The sequence below is a fragment of the Mytilus californianus genome, unplaced genomic scaffold (assembly GCF_021869535.1).
Source record: "Mytilus californianus isolate M0D057914Y unplaced genomic scaffold, xbMytCali1.0.p SCAF_5, whole genome shotgun sequence".
NCBI lineage: Eukaryota > Metazoa > Mollusca > Bivalvia > Mytilida > Mytilidae > Mytilus > Mytilus californianus.
The window spans coordinates 51,750,749-51,770,250 of NW_026262701.1; the positions used below are offsets into that span (position 1 = coordinate 51,750,749).

General features: G+C 32.0%; 1 protein-coding gene across 1 annotated transcript in view; it reads right to left on the bottom strand.

Annotated features, from left to right (window-relative positions):
• The window catches only part of LOC127702471 (short transient receptor potential channel 7-like), a 72,689-nt gene that overhangs the window by 18,222 nt on the left and 34,965 nt on the right, over positions 1 to 19,502 (bottom strand). Inside the window, exons 3-4 of the mRNA XM_052206679.1 lie at positions 9,778 to 9,936; positions 6,976 to 7,467 (exon numbers count right to left, since the gene is read on the bottom strand). Coding sequence (XP_052062639.1) covers positions 6,976 to 7,467; positions 9,778 to 9,936 — 651 coding nt within the window. The remainder of the gene's footprint in view (positions 1 to 6,975; positions 7,468 to 9,777; positions 9,937 to 19,502) is intronic.

Sequence of the window (19,502 nt, forward strand, 5' to 3'; positions counted from 1 at the left end):
ATTAACGAAAAACAAGAATGACCGACGGGAACTACGACCACCACTGCATTACACGCTCCTGACATAGGACAGGCACATGTTGCTAGGTTAAACTATTATCACCCATTGCAACTAAGCTTTTTCTATGGTAAACATCCTTGTTCAATCATACAAGAAAACACCTACAAGTTGTATGTCAAATTTCCTCGTGTTGTTGTATTGCTATTCCTGACATTTAAATGTATTATATACAGTAAATCATTTGTTAGTGATTGAATGTGACTTATATAAATTATATTTGTGTTTAAAGCCACATTCAATACACGTGACTATATCATGGCGGCCAGGTTTTGTTGATGGAGTGGCCGCCGCCCTTCGGCGGGAAAACTAGCAATGCTAGTCAAATAAGATCGGAGTCGAACACACCTTGCCACGAGCGGTGTTCGAACTCACAATCTCAGTTTTAACAGACTATAGATCATCGTGGATAAAGTATTTAGACTACGAGGTCCACGAGACCCCACATTTGCAAATGTTCAAACTTCCTAGTGTAGAAAAGCTATATATGCGTTGAAACGATTTACTGCTTTCTCAACAACTATCTTACCATTTCCGTAGAATAGACTTAAATTATTTTTTCAATAATGATAAACCATTAATGGAATATTCACTTAGGCTAATAAATTCGTTTGAAGGAGTGAATTATTATTTCATTACTAGACACAAATTAACGAGATTAAGCCAGCCTATTGTTCTGACAACGTGATATGTTAGTAATCGGACATACAAGTATAATCCATTACATGTATTATTAATTATGTACTTGTAGTCTCAAGTATCCTCATAAAATCGACTATTTTAAAAGCTGTTAATACCAACGGTCGCATAAGAATGAAGAAATTACACATGTTTGTCACATATATATAGGCGAAGATAAAAGCCCTTATTGAGATACAGATTTTATATAAAAAATTCTGAAAGCAACGTCCCAAAAAATCATTACATACATTTGTATTACAGCTTAGTACAGACTATAGTAAAATTAATAACTGCACGGACATGTACGAATTACTCACAAATTTCCATTTATTCAAACCTTTTGGTTCGTCTTTGACCTTAATATCAAAGATTGAAACAGAATGAAGATTGAAGAATAACATGATTCCTTATTTTAAAACAATAATCATGGAATTTAGAATTGGTTTCATTAATCTGATTAATTCGATAAAAAACAAATAGAGTTATTTTAATGTTTTTTTTTTTGTTTTTTTTTTTTTTCTTTCTTTTTTGCATGACATTACTGTTAGTATAATATGTTTTATTTAATAAATTAAACTTGAATCTCGTCCGTTCTTCTGTGTACTTCATATTGCTTGCGTCATTGTCTCTGTAATTAGTACTAACAGCAGATATTCGTTACAGCTAACGACTTTATCAGTATCCATTATGCAGTCAAATTCAATTAACCTTTATAAATGTTTCTATTTATGATTTTGTTTTGCTTAATTTCTGTACTTTGAACTAAACAGAAATACGCATAAGAGTATGCCAACCAACAATTTCAAACATAGATGAAAACATTTCCACTCATGATATTTGAATGAACAACTTGTTGATGGTTAGATGTACAAGAAACAATCTAGCTGTATTTTCCTGTTTCATTAATCATAAACAATAAGATCAAAATACAACGTTATCTTTATAGATTTGAATTTCCTTTAACAATAGTTGTTTATAGTTACAACAAGATAAAGCAGACTCCTACCCCTTCAATAATTAAAACGAGGCGGGAAATATCAAAAGGAGACTCGAAACTCATAAGTCGAAAATAGAGCGACAAAATAATGGCAAAATGACGAGAGGACAAACAACTTACTGCAAAATATTACATACAAAACTAAAGACAACTGAAAAAAACTTACATTGGATCCAGGACATAGCCAATATGAAAATACGGAGATGTGGTATAATTGCCAATGAACCACCAGATTTCAAATGAAGTGGATGTAAGGAATCATAGGCAACCGTACGTCGTGTAACAATTATAAGTAACACCCACTCTGTATAGTCAACTATAAAAGACCCTGACATGAAAAATGTGAAACAAATCGAGAAAACTAACAGTTTAAATGTAGGGATGCCTTGCATACTGATTTATATCTTCACATTATTTTGCTCCTCACGGTCCTTATCAACAAACAAGACCTTAATACCTAACGCCCCCTAGCGTCAATTTAAATTAATAAATTGTGCCAACTGAATGCCAATGCATGGATACTTTATTTATCGTAAGTTGTCCCATGTGTTTCTTATGGTAATTGAGTTATTTTTCGTTTCCACTCTTTATCAGTTTGTATCGACATCTATTTAATCACAAAGCCATGTGTTTACTAGCCTTGTCATAGTTAACGCCTCATTTTCTCGCTGATCTAATATCGCTTAGATAAAGTGCATTTGATGATATTATTTGTTATGGACAAACGCTAAATTAAACATTACTTTATCGTACTAGTGTTCAAGATTAAACAAAGCGACGAGCATTTATCAACTTTGGTAGGTTTTTTTTTTATAGTAAAGTGGTTTTGGGTATACGTATTATTTGCTGTCACTTCATGCGTCTGTGAAATGTACAAAAAAGATAAATTTAAAAAAAAGGGGGGGGGGGGGGGACATACCAAGGGGACTTTCATAACTCATTAGTCGAAGGAAAACTGACACAGCCATGGAAACAAAAACAAACAAAAAGACGAAAAGACAAACAAGTTCACAAAATAATGCATAAAAAACTAAAAACGGAGCAACATTAACCCCAACTAAAATTGCGAGTGTCCTCATGTGCTCCGGAAGGGTAAGCAGATCATATACCAGTCAAATTGCTCATGGTTAGTAAAAGTCCAGTGATAAGTATCATTCAATGCTGTCGCAATTGAGAAAAAGAGGGCGGAATTGTGGTTACAACAATTGTTATAATTATAAATAGTTTGTGAATGTAAAAATATATAGGTCTTATTTCGTATTTTTTTTTTTTAGAATCAACGATTTGATAAATTAATCTAAAATGACAATTAATGTATATTGTTATGAATTTCCAACCTTCTGCAGATGTAAAAGATATCAGAAACCGCACATTATATAAAATATATTAATAAAAGAAGGTGTGAAGTATAATACGTCAATTATACATTAGAAACATGGAAACTAACAGACATCTAGGGGACTATGTGCTTTCTTCGACAATAGTAGACGGGTGTTTACTTCAGGATGTATAAATAATATGTCAAGCTCATCCCGAGTTTAAAGTTGTTAAAAATTAGAGACTTTAAAAGATCTGCCATCAACATTGAATTCTCCAAATTACTAAAATTCATTTAAATACAACAAAGACAAAGTACTGCCGAGGTTCTGGGGGTGGAACAGGCACATGCTGAGTAGCTGGGTTAAGTTAAAAAAAGAGGCAGACGATACCAAAGGGCCAATAAAAAATCATAAGTAGAAGAAAAAGATAACATGTACCATGTCCAAGAAAATGACAAAAAGACAAACAGCAATCTACCAAACAGTACATAGAAATATAAAGACTTCAAGCAACACGACAAGGGGATGATGGATATACATTTTGAGACAGCTACCCAACGCCAAAAATAACAAAAGTATATCTATAAAGGGCAACTCAATCTTCAACAATAGATAGATGTCCACATAATATTTTTAGATCTTAATCGTCCGCGTCTATTTAAGTTATATAATTATGAATTAAACAGAAAGAATCAAATATATATCTGCCATCAACACACAACTTCTTCTTATTATATATTTATTTCTATACTAACTTGGACATACATTTCAACAAATGCTAGCACCATCTTCAACGTACTATAGTTAAGGATGTACAGTAATTAATACGCATGTTGCAATTTACATTTAAGCAGTATGATTGTTTTATTTTGATAGCATTGCTAAAATAACTTCTCAAGTACAAACAAAACATATTAACTGTTCAGTTAATTTTTTTTTAGGAACATTTTAACACAACCCCATTGAAAGGAAATTCACTAACAGAGTAGACTCATTCATGTACATGTGATAACAATTTTTATTTCTAGAGATATGGTCTGTATTCAAATCAATTACATTTGTGCATAAAGAAGACTATTATGTGTCTGATTCAAAGTGCTGGCTGTAGACAGTATACTTCAATCAGCAACTTGCTAATAACTTTTGCTTTCTATTGGAAAGAATAAAATTGAAATAAACTGCAAAAGATTTTATTAATGAAAGTTCCTGAAATGTCAATTCCGGGGAGAGATGTTATTATGAAAATGTGATTTTAACCATATTATGCATTTTAGATTAAAGCTGATTGAAGGATAGTTGAATTGCTGTACATTGACATATTTTGTTTGATAAACAAATTCTTAAACGATACATGCTGACTCGATTAGTATAAAGTAGGGAAGAGGGGAGCGATAATACATTTAAAATTTAAAAATCAATATGGAGGAACTTTGAAGCTCCATGCATATTTTTTTTCTCAGTTTTTATGGAATTTGTTGATTTGTATATGCATCCTTTCCCTCATTTTAGAATCGATAGACATACCCGAAATGACAAAAACATGAAATAATTCAAAACATAAAACAACGGCCTGATTTATGCTCAAGACATACACCTTATCGCTATTTGTCCGCCATTACTGGACATCACACAGGTTCCCGTAAAATGTTGACGTCACAATACAAAATATCTGACGCCACAATGGAAAAGTGATTGTTGTATGACGTCAAAAGTTCAAGCGGGACAGATTCTCGGGTCAGCCGGGAATAGCGATAAGGTGTATTAAAGGAGAAACAAACATGAGCCGTTGCTCCGTGTTGTGGGTCGTACTTTGACCTGTGGTTGTTTACTTTTTATACATTGTGACTTGGATGGAGAGTTGTCTCATTGGCACTCATACCACATCTTCTTATTCATATGACAGATAGCAACCACACGACAACAGCTGTATAACTAGCTTTTGACTTGGGACAGGTATTTGAAGAAAATTTCTGGGTTAAATACTGTATGCTTGTGAGCGATCAACCCTCCCATGCACTTCGAGAGTGGTGAAAACGCATACCATAAGAACAGACTCAAAATCAGTGGGAGATGACTCGACTCATCAGATCGGCACTAAGTACTACAAAAAAACCTTAACAAAACACAAGATGTCCACCTAAGTGTACTTTAGTTCAAAGCGAATTTGAGCTAATAAACAAACCAAGTTACCCTGCTTTGAATTTCAATCAGTACACACCCAATTCGATTACTGTAAAAGATGACAACATAGACAGTAATATAAAGTATGATGTTCAAGAAATAATGGTTTACAACAAAGACAAAACTTTTAAGGACAAATACTGTCAATTCAAATCATAAGCATTATTAATTTATATATTGAATAATAAAGTGGCCTCAGTGAATATTATATATCTGGGGTTGATAAAATATTTGATCAACATCATCAAAAGTTAACAATTGTTTTTAATTATTATTATTACTTTTTTATCCATCTCCGATTTTTTAGTATTTGCCTGAGAATTTTACTGCTTCTAGATTTTATACTAAATATTGTATCTGTGTTGTCAATTGCAAAGTTTTATTAGTTGAAATATTCAATAAAATTTACCTGAAAGTATTGACATCGAAAAAAAAGAAGAAGATAAACTAGAATGTGCATGACGTTACCCGGGGAAAAAACTATTTATGTACACGTTAGCTGTTCCAAATCTTATATTAACGGTAACCTCTCCCGATTTTTTCCGCGGTGATTATACTGTTTCATCAAAGAAGTTACCCTTTGTTTCTATCCAATGAGAAAAGAGCATTTTTATAGTCAAATGATAAGAATTAAAATTAAAAACTTTAAATAGCTTTAATTGGTGTGTTTGTTGTTTGTTTGGTTTCACTTTTTTGCCCTAACGCTTGATACTGTTCTTGATTTATTTAATTGTGATTTACTGTGATTTCAAGAAAAGATATGCTTTACTTCAATTCAACAAAAATCCAATATCATAATCATACTTTCAAAAGCATATTTTAATTATATATCTAGAGGTGGACATTAAATCTTTCCACCTTTCCGTTGAAAGATCTTTTGATTTTGTTCTGATTAAAATGTTTTTCTCCCGCCACTTTTGTTCCTGAAATGTAGCTTTTGTTTTGCAACACGTCGATAAGATATTTAGTATGTGGTATCGAAATGTTCTTGCTATTTTGAAACTCAATCTTTTTAACCGAACACTTTTCCATATTGGAGTTTTGTCAATATACTTGATCTCGCTCTTTCTCAGAAAGCACCAAAGTTACCGCTTAAAATTTTTCCTCGGGATGACATGTTACATTTGGACTCCAGCGGTCCGGTTACATGTAATAAGAGTTATTTCCCTTTTTGTGTTTGACATGAGAGGTATGTTCGGGTAACTCATAAACCGTAGGTCTTACAGAGTAGAGGCTGTTAATATGAGGTCTATGGTCAATACGCAGGAAATTGAGGTCAAGGTCAATAGTAAAGGTCATCTAAAAAATGTTTAACTTTGCTAGCTATCGTCAATCCTCAGAAACCGTAAAAGTTATAAACATGAAGTTTAGGATAGTTGTAAGTGCGACATGACAATACGCCAGTACATTGGGGTTGAAGTGGTCCAATGACTATTATAGGTCTGGAGTTTTTCTCCCCTTAAATATTACTATGAAAAAACTGTTTGGTAGAACTAAACCTCAACCACACATATTATAGACCTGGGTTCTATTGATATAAGATCTTTGACCTTGAAATTGAGCTTTAGGTCAAAGTTAAATTTTATGTTCTAGATGTTGACCTTTGCTAGAAGTTCATACTCAGCAACAACGACAAAATGTGTTTGCATATCTGTGTAAATGTTCATTTAAAACCTTAATTAAGAACATGTGAACTGAAATTACCTTCAATTATTCTGAAAAATTTGTTTTAAATTTTACCTTGTAATACTTTTCAACTTTAGCCACTCGTCTGAGTTCTCTCGCTAATTCAAATGCTGTTAAAATTGGATCCTTGCTGGATAAGGATATATAAGCACCGCTAGCGAGTCCTTTGTATGCATTTAATCTTGTTTTGGCAAGTCTCAGCTGATCAAATTGTAATTTGTTGCTGCACTCCTGACAGTTACAGTAATAGTGGTGTGGTTTATTAATTGTGTCGCCTCTAAGAAGCAATAACTGAATAATTTCAAATTGATTTCGTTCTGAAGCTAAAATTAAAGGAGTAATATCTGCAGAAAATGGTGAATCTTCACTTGTTGTGTTAAAAAAGTAGTCTGTTTCACCAAAACGTTTATTTTCCCTTTTAACGTCGATGTATTTCGGATGTTTCAATATGGTTTCAGCTATTTGTTCATGGCCAGCACTAATTGCTTGTAGCAATGCTTCATGTATATTTGCGATGTTTGAACGATCTAAAAGTAGCTCTACAACCTAAAACAACAGGAAAAAAGCGTTAAATATCATTTAATGATTTGGATGATGGGAGTTTTTATCGCCAAATCATCGATAATAAGCATCTAAAAGAGAACATTTTTATGTCTACATATCTCTTAGAATTGTTCATAAATGAAACAATTTATCTAATGGTTAGTATTTTTGCTTTTCAATATTCCATCCTTTGATTAGTATCAGCGAGTATTGCGTCACGGGAAAATACATCTCTCAATTTATGTCTCAAGTTTAACAAGCATTGATAGTGTTTTTGTGTTTTTCTGTGAGTCAGACAACAGTTTTGATTTTTCTTTATTACCCACTTTTAGACAAATTAGATTTGTATAGTTGAATATGATTTTGTCATGTTCTATTCTGTTTAGGATTTAAATGAGTCTCCTCGAAATATCCATATACCTAAATCAAACCATATTTTTTTGTTCTAATAAGAATACAATAGATGAAGGTAAACGTCAGAGAGATTGCAATTACAAAATGTTAGCCAAATGAAATTCAAAAGCCACAAGACGACACCAAAGTAAGGCCAACTCATAGTTGGCCAGGCCAGATAGGCTTTTGATAAATAAAAAAGGAAAAATAAAAGTATCTGACCATCTTTTTTTCCTTTTTGGAAAGACGATAGTGACACTCTCACAACACGTGGATTTAGATTTAATGGTTCAATTTCAACTGGATTTGGAATTCGCCATTTTAGAATCTAGAGGACTATGGGTAATCTCATTGTTCGTACATCAAAATGAAAATAACGTTACGTCATTGGGTGAATTTGCATTATTAAGTTAAAGTACTTTTTACCAATCACAACGTTTTTGTTCACGCTCTTGAAAATATTACCCAGAATGCATTAGATTCTGAAATGGCGAATTGGATTGCGTGTTTTGTGGCTATCATAGTTGCTGTCTCATTGAAGTGTTATCCTTTATTTTCTTTGCTAAATGTACACAGCATTTTGAAATGATAATGATATATTTACTAAAATTATGTTTGTTTTAAAACCATAAGATATTAAAACTTATCATAGAGACTTCGATATATAAGAAAAAGAATGAAATTAAAAATGATCAAAGATTATGCACAAAGTTGGTCAGATTTTATCATACTTAGGTAATCAGAAAATTACAAAAATATTTATGTTTTTGAAGTTTTAGCTACGTGTACATGTACATAGAAAAAACTAAAAGTTTAATCCAGAATTCTTTGCTAATCTTTTTTAACTCAGAAATATCCCATAACATCTTAGACGTCAATGATTAATCATTAAGTTTAACGATGTTCGCTACTCTTGTTTTTGACTTTTTGTCAGATATTCGGAACCCTCTAGATTCATCTGTTTAGTGCCTTAAAAAAGTTTTCCCGCTAGCACCTTTTCATACTTTTTTACAGATAGTTTAAAAATCAACTTTCAAAAATCTTATAAAATCCTTGTAAGTTTTCATAGTTTTTTTAAAGAAAAAAAGCTGCCAATGCAACATGTATGAAAAGTCTAGAGAGAAGCATGTCCCCACAAATTTTCAATGGTTTGTAACTCTAAAACAAGGACACGGACCCTTCATTTTTTTGTGCTCTTTTAATTTCGTTAATTATATACTATGAATTTAAAACAGTCGTTTAAAAGCTTCTTATTTTGAAACAGAGGATCAAACATCCTTAACAATCGTTTTTATCATAATTTGTTTTAAAATGCGATTTTTTAATGGTCAGTATGGAGATACATTGTACTTAACCAACGCATAGCTGAGAGGGTTATACAGCAGATTGTTATTCCAATATATAAAAAAAAGCATGGTTAAACTCGGTTTTGTTAATTGTAATTTGTACGCCTTGTTCACCTTTTGTTTTACTTTTTGGAAGACATTTACGGTATGTTTAAGTTAATTTTCGACAAGTAGACATGTGTCACTTCTCTGCCGCCACTCTCTTCTTTCGTGCGTCGAAATCTCTTACAAATCTTCAAGGCTCTGATTTCAGCTTCCTATGCATAACATCTGATAAATCAGCAAAATCCCACAGCGGAATACTTATGTGTTGTATCATAACAGTTATGTCAAATTAAACATAACAATTTATTTTGAAACAATGCCCGGAAACTGGAAATTGATTCTCGTTAAAGACAATATCTACTACATAATACATAATTTGAGGGAGATCGATATTACTACGTTGTAGTTCACAGAAATTCTTTTTTGCAAATTAGAAATCTTTATTTCAGGAAGTATTTAATTTTATACTGCTTCGGTAAATTGAAATGTCACTCTTGAGGTTTCAGTGTTGTGATTTAAACTGTTTTACCTCTCGGTGTTCATTTCCCACTGCCAGACGTAATGGAGTGCGCCCTATTATATCGTGGTAATCGACATTGAATGATTGGTTCTCATCAATTATTTTTTGAACGGTTGGAATGTCCCCAAATTCTGCAGCATAGATAAATTCCTCTTCCAATATGGAAAGCTGAAAGAAAAAAGTAAAATAAAAAAAATACTGAACTCCAGGGAAATTCTAAAAGAAAGTCCCTTATCAAATGGCAAAATCAAAAGCTCAAATACATCAAACGAATTTAATACAACTGTCATATTCCTAACAGGCATTTCTTATATTTATCTTATTCAAAATAAACACACCCAGATTTGTTAAAGCTTTAGTGATAAAAACCACTGTCAAATGAAATACTGAAACCCCATTCCAAGACACTGGAAAGTCGATTTGGGAATTATAATGGTCAGGAATTACCTGTTTGAACACGTCATATTTTCATTTCGAGGTTTTGTACAACGAATTCTATATGGCTAAATCATTTAAATGAGAATAGACAACCTTTAAATGTTTTATAAAAAGATAGTGAGTGTTCACTAAACATTTGAGTAAAAATATTCAGACGTTTCTTCTAAATGCATAATCTTAACCAAAGTCTTGAACAGTTCAGAGATCAGTTATAACCGCCACCCGAATAGTACATTAAAAGTTTAAACTAGAGTTTGGACATACGCTTTGTTTAATTTTCATAAAAACTTTTATTTAAGATTTAATTTTGAAAATATTGTAGATTAAAGAGCCTTCACATTAACTCTTTCAACTAGGTAAAGTATAATGTTTCGCTTAGATGACTTTTTAGAATTTTAGTAACGATTCAAAGTAAAATGTAATATAGTATTGAAACAAAAATAGACTGGTGAATGTATATGACACATCTTCTCGTAATTAAACGAGCTGTTCATTAACTAGGGTTCACTAATGAGCAAATACGTGTAAGCATTGCCATTGAAAAGAAAAAATATACCCATAATTGAAGATTTAAAATACAGAAATGTAATTGTAGAAAGAAATGTGATAAAAGTAAATTCAATGTAAATATAAATTTAAGGTAACTTTCAACAGTCAAAGTGCAACATTGGAAAAAATAATATCAGATTCACTACAGGAACTTTTGTAACATAACTTCATGTTTCTGAAAATGGTGTATGAATTATCAAAGGGAAGAAGATTACGTGGTCGATTTGCAAAGGGATTCCTAACTGAATCTGCATGTGACAGGTTGTTTTCAAAACTAAACCCAAGATGACGCACCACAGAAATTATCTAAAAATACACTGAAATCCCAAATTTACATACTGGACAAAGCAACAAACTAATTACTTGTCTCGTTATTTGAGTTTATATGATTAAATAGGTTCAGTCATCTATTGCACTGAGAGTAAGCTGTTCCTATAGGATTAACATTTCTTGATATTACATTAAGTGTTCTCAGTCTTATTTAGTAATGTAATTTTGAACATTTGTCTGGCCATCTTGTACTCTCTGACAAATATTTGTCTCAAGTATATACAATTAAGTGTATCATATTAGGAATTCCCAGTTGATGTCTGCGTTTTAAAAAGGTTATAAAATAAAAAAAGTAAAATTGTAACTCAATCTTTTTTTGCATTTGCATTACACGATGTTTTAAAAAAATCGTCATTATGCGATAATTGAATATAAATAGATAGAAAATTACATGTAATAGATTTTTGCAATAATAGTATTTCATTGATACTTAATCTAAGACAAAGCTGATGCCAAATCTTTTCTGAAAACAATGAACCTTCTGTGCTTTAACATGAAAAGAAAATTTTTATACAAGATGTGTACATGTCAGTCTCAAATGAAATCGTTTATGGATCATAAGTAATTCTTACGAGCAAACAACCATTCCAGGTCAACTCTACTTGACGTGTTTGCAACATTTGTAAAATAAATTAAAAAAAATAAGTTTCAAGTTTTGAAAAGTACGTGTACTAAACAAATTCGAAACATTCATTTCCAAGCTGATGATACCTTTGGAATCAACAGTCAATCAGCAGGAGATGGGGGTCGACGGTGAAGCATTATTGGAAGTAGACGTTCATTAATAAAAAAAATAAATAAATTATACTGCATTGGATTACGGCATTTTTATATTTGAATTATCCTTCTTTCGGAATTATAAAGGCAAAAATGTGACAAATGCATGGAAATTCCATAATCTAAATGTTTCATTTAGCATCTCATTTGAACTCTACACAGCAAATATTTTATTCTCATATTTCACAATACATGTACATCATCCCTCATATCTTTTTTTCCTCTCTAACTTTTGATTTTTCAGGCAAGGTATTATTAATATATCCATTATAGAATATATGACTCCAATAATTTAATATTACAATCTCCCAAGTTTTATATATATTTTTTCAATCCAAAAGTCTGAGAAACATGATTTTGTTTTGTTTTGTAAAACCAGCACGGTATCAAATATCTACTCTGACCAATATGTCTCCACTGTGTTAGGGTTTTTTTGTAATTAAAGAGCTTATTGTTATATTGTATTTCAAATTCGAAGAGACACAGGGTTGCGACGACCAAGTGCGCTTTACAACATAATCTTAGCTTTGAATTACAGTAACAAATTTAATTTTTGCGTTAATAATTTATCGTAGAACAATGTAGATTTAAACTAAATTGCAGTTTTAAAGCATTTAAAACTGATGTACAAGTAGTTAAGGATATTCTGAAAACATAGAATAGAATGAATGAGTTCCGACAGCTTCATGAAGATATGCACAACGACGATTTAACGACGAAAAACAAAATAAAAAGTTAAATTTCTATCAATTAAATGCTGCAAAAGTACGAAATAGACGAATTGTTATATCGAGAACATGCTCATTAATACATTTTCAATTTAATGTTTGGTTTTTCATCTGGTTTAAACTTGTCAGGAGATCAAAATGGTGACGTAGCATCGTTACAATGAATCCCGAACTATATAATTAATAATGAGAACTGACATAAACACAAGCGTATCAGTATCTTCCATGCGTGGGATAATAAATATGTTAATTTCATTAGGTCTATTTCCATCAGAATGCAAACTTACAGCAAAATGTCCTTATTTATCTGACTCCGACCTATAAAAAGCTAAGCTCGATCTTGGAATCGATGCAGAATCAAAATGTCAACCTTGATCTGACAAGACGGAAATCTTGTTTAACAGTCAGTCGTTGTAATTAGAAAATTAACAAGCAAAGATATAATACAGCTGCTCGTCATGATGTCCATAAAATAAATGTATAGTAATCTCTGAATTCGCTGAAGAGAAATTCTGGATTATTATTTTTATTAGCAGCGTTAAAGGTTAAAAGTCTAGAGAGTCATTAATGTAGAAGTACAACAGTAGTTAAATACAAATGGGGGTTTTCAAAGTTTTTAAAAGTAAAAATATGAGGGGAGGCTAATTGTTACCACAGGTCTAACAAAGGGTTTTAATGAACATGTATTGAATATTTGCCACTGGTCATTCAGCAACAATCAACCTAACAAAGGGACAAACATAAATGGTAAAAAGCTAAGATAAAAGAGAAAAAGACAAACAAAAAGAGGCCTCATTACATTATACATAACCCCTAATATCTAAAATCACGCACATTACAAAAAATCGACGAACCATTGTGCTCCGAAGGACAGACATTTCCTTGCTCATTAGCGGCATCCGACGTGTGGTGTAAGACACGTACAAATCGCGTGATAAGTCACATTTTGTAAAAAATTACAAATAGGACACTCAATCGATACAAATAAGACCTTAAAAATTTTAAAAAAACGCACATTACCAAAAATCGACGGACCATTGTGCTCCGAAGGACAAGCATTTCATTGCTCATCATTAATACAAATCGCGGGATAAGTCCCATTTGTTAAAACATACAAATAGGCCAATTAATCGTTGTTATAGGAAACCCAAAGTGGAAATGCAAATAAGCAATTTGAAAAAAATGTATCTTAAACATGAAAACGGCGAGACGTGTAGCGTGAAAGAATGTCATGATTAGTTTTCAAATGGCTAATGCAAAGGTCAAGTTAGTGCAATATGTTAGCTGCAAATGCATAATTATGTTGATTTTTGATATTCAAAACATGCATGTACCGCTTAGTTGCACATTCATTTTTTTATATGAACTCCACTGATTGTTTCACGAACTATTTGTCTTGAATTGATTGTAATTACCATATAGAACTGAAAGATTACATGTTATATGCATATTACAAAAGTCAAATATTAGCGTAAAGTTAAAAACATATTATCAAAAAGTCAATTAAAAATGAACGATAGCTTCCAACCGGAGTTTCCATTTCCTTAAGCGAATATCATTAAAGATAATTGGACTATCTAAGAACAATGTTGTTTAACATTTGAAAGCAGCGTTAAGATGTATGACATCAGAGTACTTTCGGTGCATGTGTGTCAAATGCTGAAATGTTGAAAAATGTAATGTGCGTCCCTATCTTCTTCGAAGATTACTAGTTACATGCTAATCTCTTCTTGCAATATATGTCACTGATAATTCGTATAAATATTTAAAAGTTAAAAACGAATAAATGCTATGCTGAAATGATGAACAGAAAAACTGTTGGCTAATTGGAGCCATTTATCATCAAGCAGTTATACAAGGACACGCTAAAAGCACGCGATTTACAAATTTGTCAAGTAGTTTTCGCCCCAGTTGTATATTGACAGAAATATTTATCACCAGAATGACCTCTGAGGCAATGTTTAGACACCGACATCAACTTGAAAACATTGCAGCTATCATGAAAGTATTTAGTGAATTGATTTTTATAATTATTCTCTCTTAAACAAATAGTACGTAAAAACCATTATAGCAACAACAGTGACGATCTCGACGACTAATAATATCCTTTGAAATTTTCCCCATGGCATTATTGTTATGTCGTAAAATTGAGTCTGGGAATGGCCTAAATTATATGATAAGATAGGAATATAAAAAAAAATGCTGGTTATATGGCAAAAAGACAGCAACTTAACAACACCAAAATGCATATGATATCTAGAGATTGGCAATATACAAGAGATACAAGAGTTAGTGCAAAATGACAAAATATCCAGATATATTATAAGTTTAAGTTTAATGAGTATAAGTGAAAAAAGGAAAATAATAACGGTGCATGGGTTTAGGTGGGGGGGGGGGGGGGGGATTTTGTTTCTAAGCGTACTTAACTAACTCATATGTCTAAAGTTAACCTGCTTTAAGACTGCTGTAAATTTTTGCTGTGGTAGTCCAAATTTCCCGCCCTTCTCCCCGGTCGACCTATCATGAAGAACCTACCAAACTGGCAATTGTGTTTATTGTTAATGTGTAATCGTCCTGAATATGGATAAAATATTTGCCAATCGACATTAAGCTTCAATTGTTTTAAGAATGAACAGGAATAAATCCTTAGCCTGCATCGTCATTCGTATTGATTGTTTAGCGAAATACGACAAATGCTTCACTTTTGAACCCTCATAAAACGATTACTAAGCTGGCGACAATAATCTGATTCCAGAAAATAAATATTGATCTTTGTATTGTTATATGATGCAAAAGGCTCACTGAAGATATGTTGAAATTGCTTTACAATTGTACTTATTAAGATAACTGTTTTGGTAGAATATGAATATGTGTTTTGTTCTCAGTTTCTGAATGAATAAGCCAAGGTTACATATAACTGTAAGTAACTAAGATCATGCAAGTTATTCTGATCATACCAATTTCAATAGTTATTAATAGATGGGCATACTTATATGATCTAATATCGGTGTTTGCATGTTATTCATGAAAAAGCAACGAAACAATGAATCAATGAAACAAAACTAAATATATTGTATATATAAAAAAGGTTATATAGGTACGGTGTATCCCTATACAAAAATGATGGAGGGTTTCAATACACTGTTGTCAAGTACATGCATATAATATCTGCATACACTAAATAAAATTGTATTTCTGGCTGTCCATTGTGTCCGGTGTCGAAATACAAACCAAGAAAAAAGTCAAAGCCATCAGGTAAACGCACAGAAGACGGTATCTTATACGTATAATCGCAGTAATGCTTCCCCTGTGCTAAAAACTCTTTCAAAACACCTCAAATTGTTTTGTAATCTGTTTTCGTTCATCTTTTGTTTTCATCACGTTCTCCACGGGACTTGTTCACTGCAAAGCCGATTTTAGTTGACTTTTTCTTTGTTCCTTTATTTTTATCTGACACAAAGTTTTTTAGTGAGTAGGTTAACAATCTATGGATTATAAGCAAGTTCTGTTCACCCGTCTGGGGCGCTTGGTGTCTCTCGGTGTTTCTTTGGAGTTTTTAGTGTAATGTCTAAATTATTATTGGTTTATCTTATTTGTTTGTTTTCTGCTGTTTGTACTATTTATTCATGGTTATTTATTTCTAAGTAACATTTGTCATCGACAAGAATATTCCTGTTTTCGACTGAAATATTCAGGTTTTATGATTTGCGTTTCTATAATGATCATAATAAAATGTAATTTGTAACGCAGTCACACAATCAACCAGTGTTATGGTTAATTCTTAAATTGTTCATTTTACATTGTATTTATATTCTGGTGGTATTCTATTTTTTTTTTTTTTTTTTTTTTTTCATTTACTTCAATATCTCCGTAATATGAAAGTATTAAGGAGAAAGTATTATACTGGTTATGCTAAAATTGTCAATCAGAAAAATAACAAAACAAACGAGCAAAAGCAATACTGTATAGTAAGCTATAAAAGATCCCGGTATACAAAAATGTGAAACAGTTCAAAAGAGATAACCATCGGCCTCATTTAATGAATTAATATTGAGCACAGTTATCATAGACAGCCACTGAACATCATATTATTGGCTTGAGGTAGACACAATTTGGCGAGTTGAAGCATGTGTGCAAGTGCTCCAATCCCCAACCCCGTCTCCACCACACACTGGACCAGTACAACATGTAAACACCAGTTGAAAATGACTTAATCAATAATATCATACATGCTAAGGACAAGGAAAGCTAAGAAAATGACGAAATATTAATTACTAACATGTACTTACTAAAAGCTAGTTCATAGCCCAGTTTCGTGTAATTAAAAGACAAGGTTTTTCCATTCTGGGTTTTATCTATTACTTAGAGTTGACTTTGAACTAGTTTGCATTAAAGACGTTCTTTCATTCTTTTGTAAAATAATATGTCATAGAGAAATCTGACAAAAGTCCCACGATTCCTATTTTCTATGTTGTTGTTTTTTTTTGTTTTTTTTGTTTTTTTTTGTTATTGTCTTTGATCTAGCTTTCAGTAACGACGAGTAATCTAAGATGGCTACTTTGTGTATTTTGTCTTTATGCTTGTTGTTTATGTGGTTCTTGACGATCTGATGAATCGATCAAACCATTTCCAGCTGATTTTTACAAAATCAGAAATTAATAACGAAATACTGATTTACAAATTATAACTGAAAAACGTGAATCAACAATTATACTTGACGGTATTAGAACTTTTTCAAAAATTGTGCATTTGTGTTGTTTTATTCGTGTATACTCTTGTACACGTAATTATGTGGTTGATGAAATAAAGTATCATTATTGAATTGTCTTGTGTATGAGTTTCAATCCTTCTAAAAAATTGATATAAAACTTTGATTCTGGTATAAATTCGATCGTATTTTACATAATTATTTTACCTATCATACAACATCATTTTTTAAAAATTACTATACATATTGTTCCTCTGATATCCCTGTATATCTTATTAAGGTGGCTCGGGAGTCTTCCTCCATTTTGGGCTTTTGAAATAGCAGATAACGTTGGTCTAGATCTTTGATGAAATGTGCAAATTTTGAGAGTAGTATGTAATTCATGTGTAAGACTTTTGATGTAAATATAGAAAATTGTGGGTTTTATCATAATTACGGCTGTAATTTTTTTAAAAAATACCTGATTTGTGTTTGATTAATTTTTTTTCAACTTTTCCAAATAAGGGGAGATAACTCAGATAAAGTAATTTTTATAATAGAAAGTGTTGTGAATTTACCTATTTTAATCTGTAGCAAGAAAACAAGTTCGATGACCCCATTTTTTCTTTTTCTTATCTGAAAGCATGTTATAAGAGCTATCTTCTCACATTTTATCTTAAAATTCTATCATGTAGTTTTCTTTTTATCACACACAATTTGATTTTCCATGCATAATCTATACAAAATCTGACGATTTTGCACAATCTGTAGCGTGAGAAAAAGTCCGGTGACCCATACTTTTTATTATATTTTTGAAAAAAGCATGATAAAAACTTCATTATGACAAATTATTAAAAAATTCTATCAGTTTTAATTAAGACGCCCCAGCCACCTTAATTGAATTGTATCAGTGTGTTTATGGCTTTTGTCATTCTTGCATGTATATATCTTGATATAGAGTAACAATTTTCTACCGAGTCACTATATAGATCTCGGTTATTTAGGGAATCGTTATAAGTCAATGTATAACATGGATTCTGTAAATGAAGTCCCACAAATAAGCTTTCGCTAACAGCAACATACTATTTTGCAGATGGCACAATGAAAAATGACATATTGTATAACGCACATGCACGTAATCCATACCAGCATTGGCATTGTTGAACTATATAAATATAAGTAGGTTATGATGACTTGACTTGTCCAGGGAGAGTGTTAAGCTCTCTGTACACAACAGAAACATTGCAACAATTCTTTGAGAAGTCTGTTGTTAAAACGCAAGATATCTGTTCATATCAAACATACACTTTTTCAATGGCTTTTTAAACATCCGGCCCTTCATCACATCATAAACACCATTCCTGCTTTTCTTAACGTTGACTTCATACATTCCCATGAAAGTGAACAGTTCTTTTTCCGAATTGCTTTCTCTTTTCGATTCCAATGAAGGTTAATCCAAATATTGTTTCAGAAGCAAATAATGCGTTTAAGGAAAGTACACACTGTACATTATCTAGATTCGTGGCTGAGGACGGTTAAGTTTCATATTGCAGTCAAATTACAAGTAGTTATAGATATAGGAAGATGTGGTATGAGTGCCAATGAGACAACTCTCCATCCAAGTAACAATTTATAAAAGTAAACCATTATAGATCAAGGTACAGCCTTCAACACGGAGCATTGGCTCACACCGAACAGCATGTTATAAAGGGCCCCAAAAATTACTAGTGTAAAACCATTCAAACGGGAAAACCATGTCTGTTCTGCATGTAAAACTGTTAGACGCCGACTTTAATAGCTTTAGTAAAGATTGTTTAAGGGAGGTCGGTGATAACTGCTTGGTTATTTGTCTTCCTTTATTTTTAATATGACTCAAAGGAGATATAAGCTAAACAAATATGAGACAGACACCCGACGACACAAACAACCAGATAACCCAAAAAATAATCAACTTTTTTCGTCGATGCAAACGATAAGATTGTCTTCGATTCAACCCATTGTGCTTGCGTTGATACTCGTAATTAATGATAAAAAAGAAATAACAAATTTAAACATTCAAAATGATGTAAGTAACACAGCGTGTCGAATGATTAGAACAAGGGGAGACAATTGAATCGAAATATCCACGAAAATATGTCTACTTTATCGTATTTCCCATAATCCACGTCAATAATTCTAAACGTTCCATATCAATGCTGAAGAAACGATGAAAATTCATTCTATTC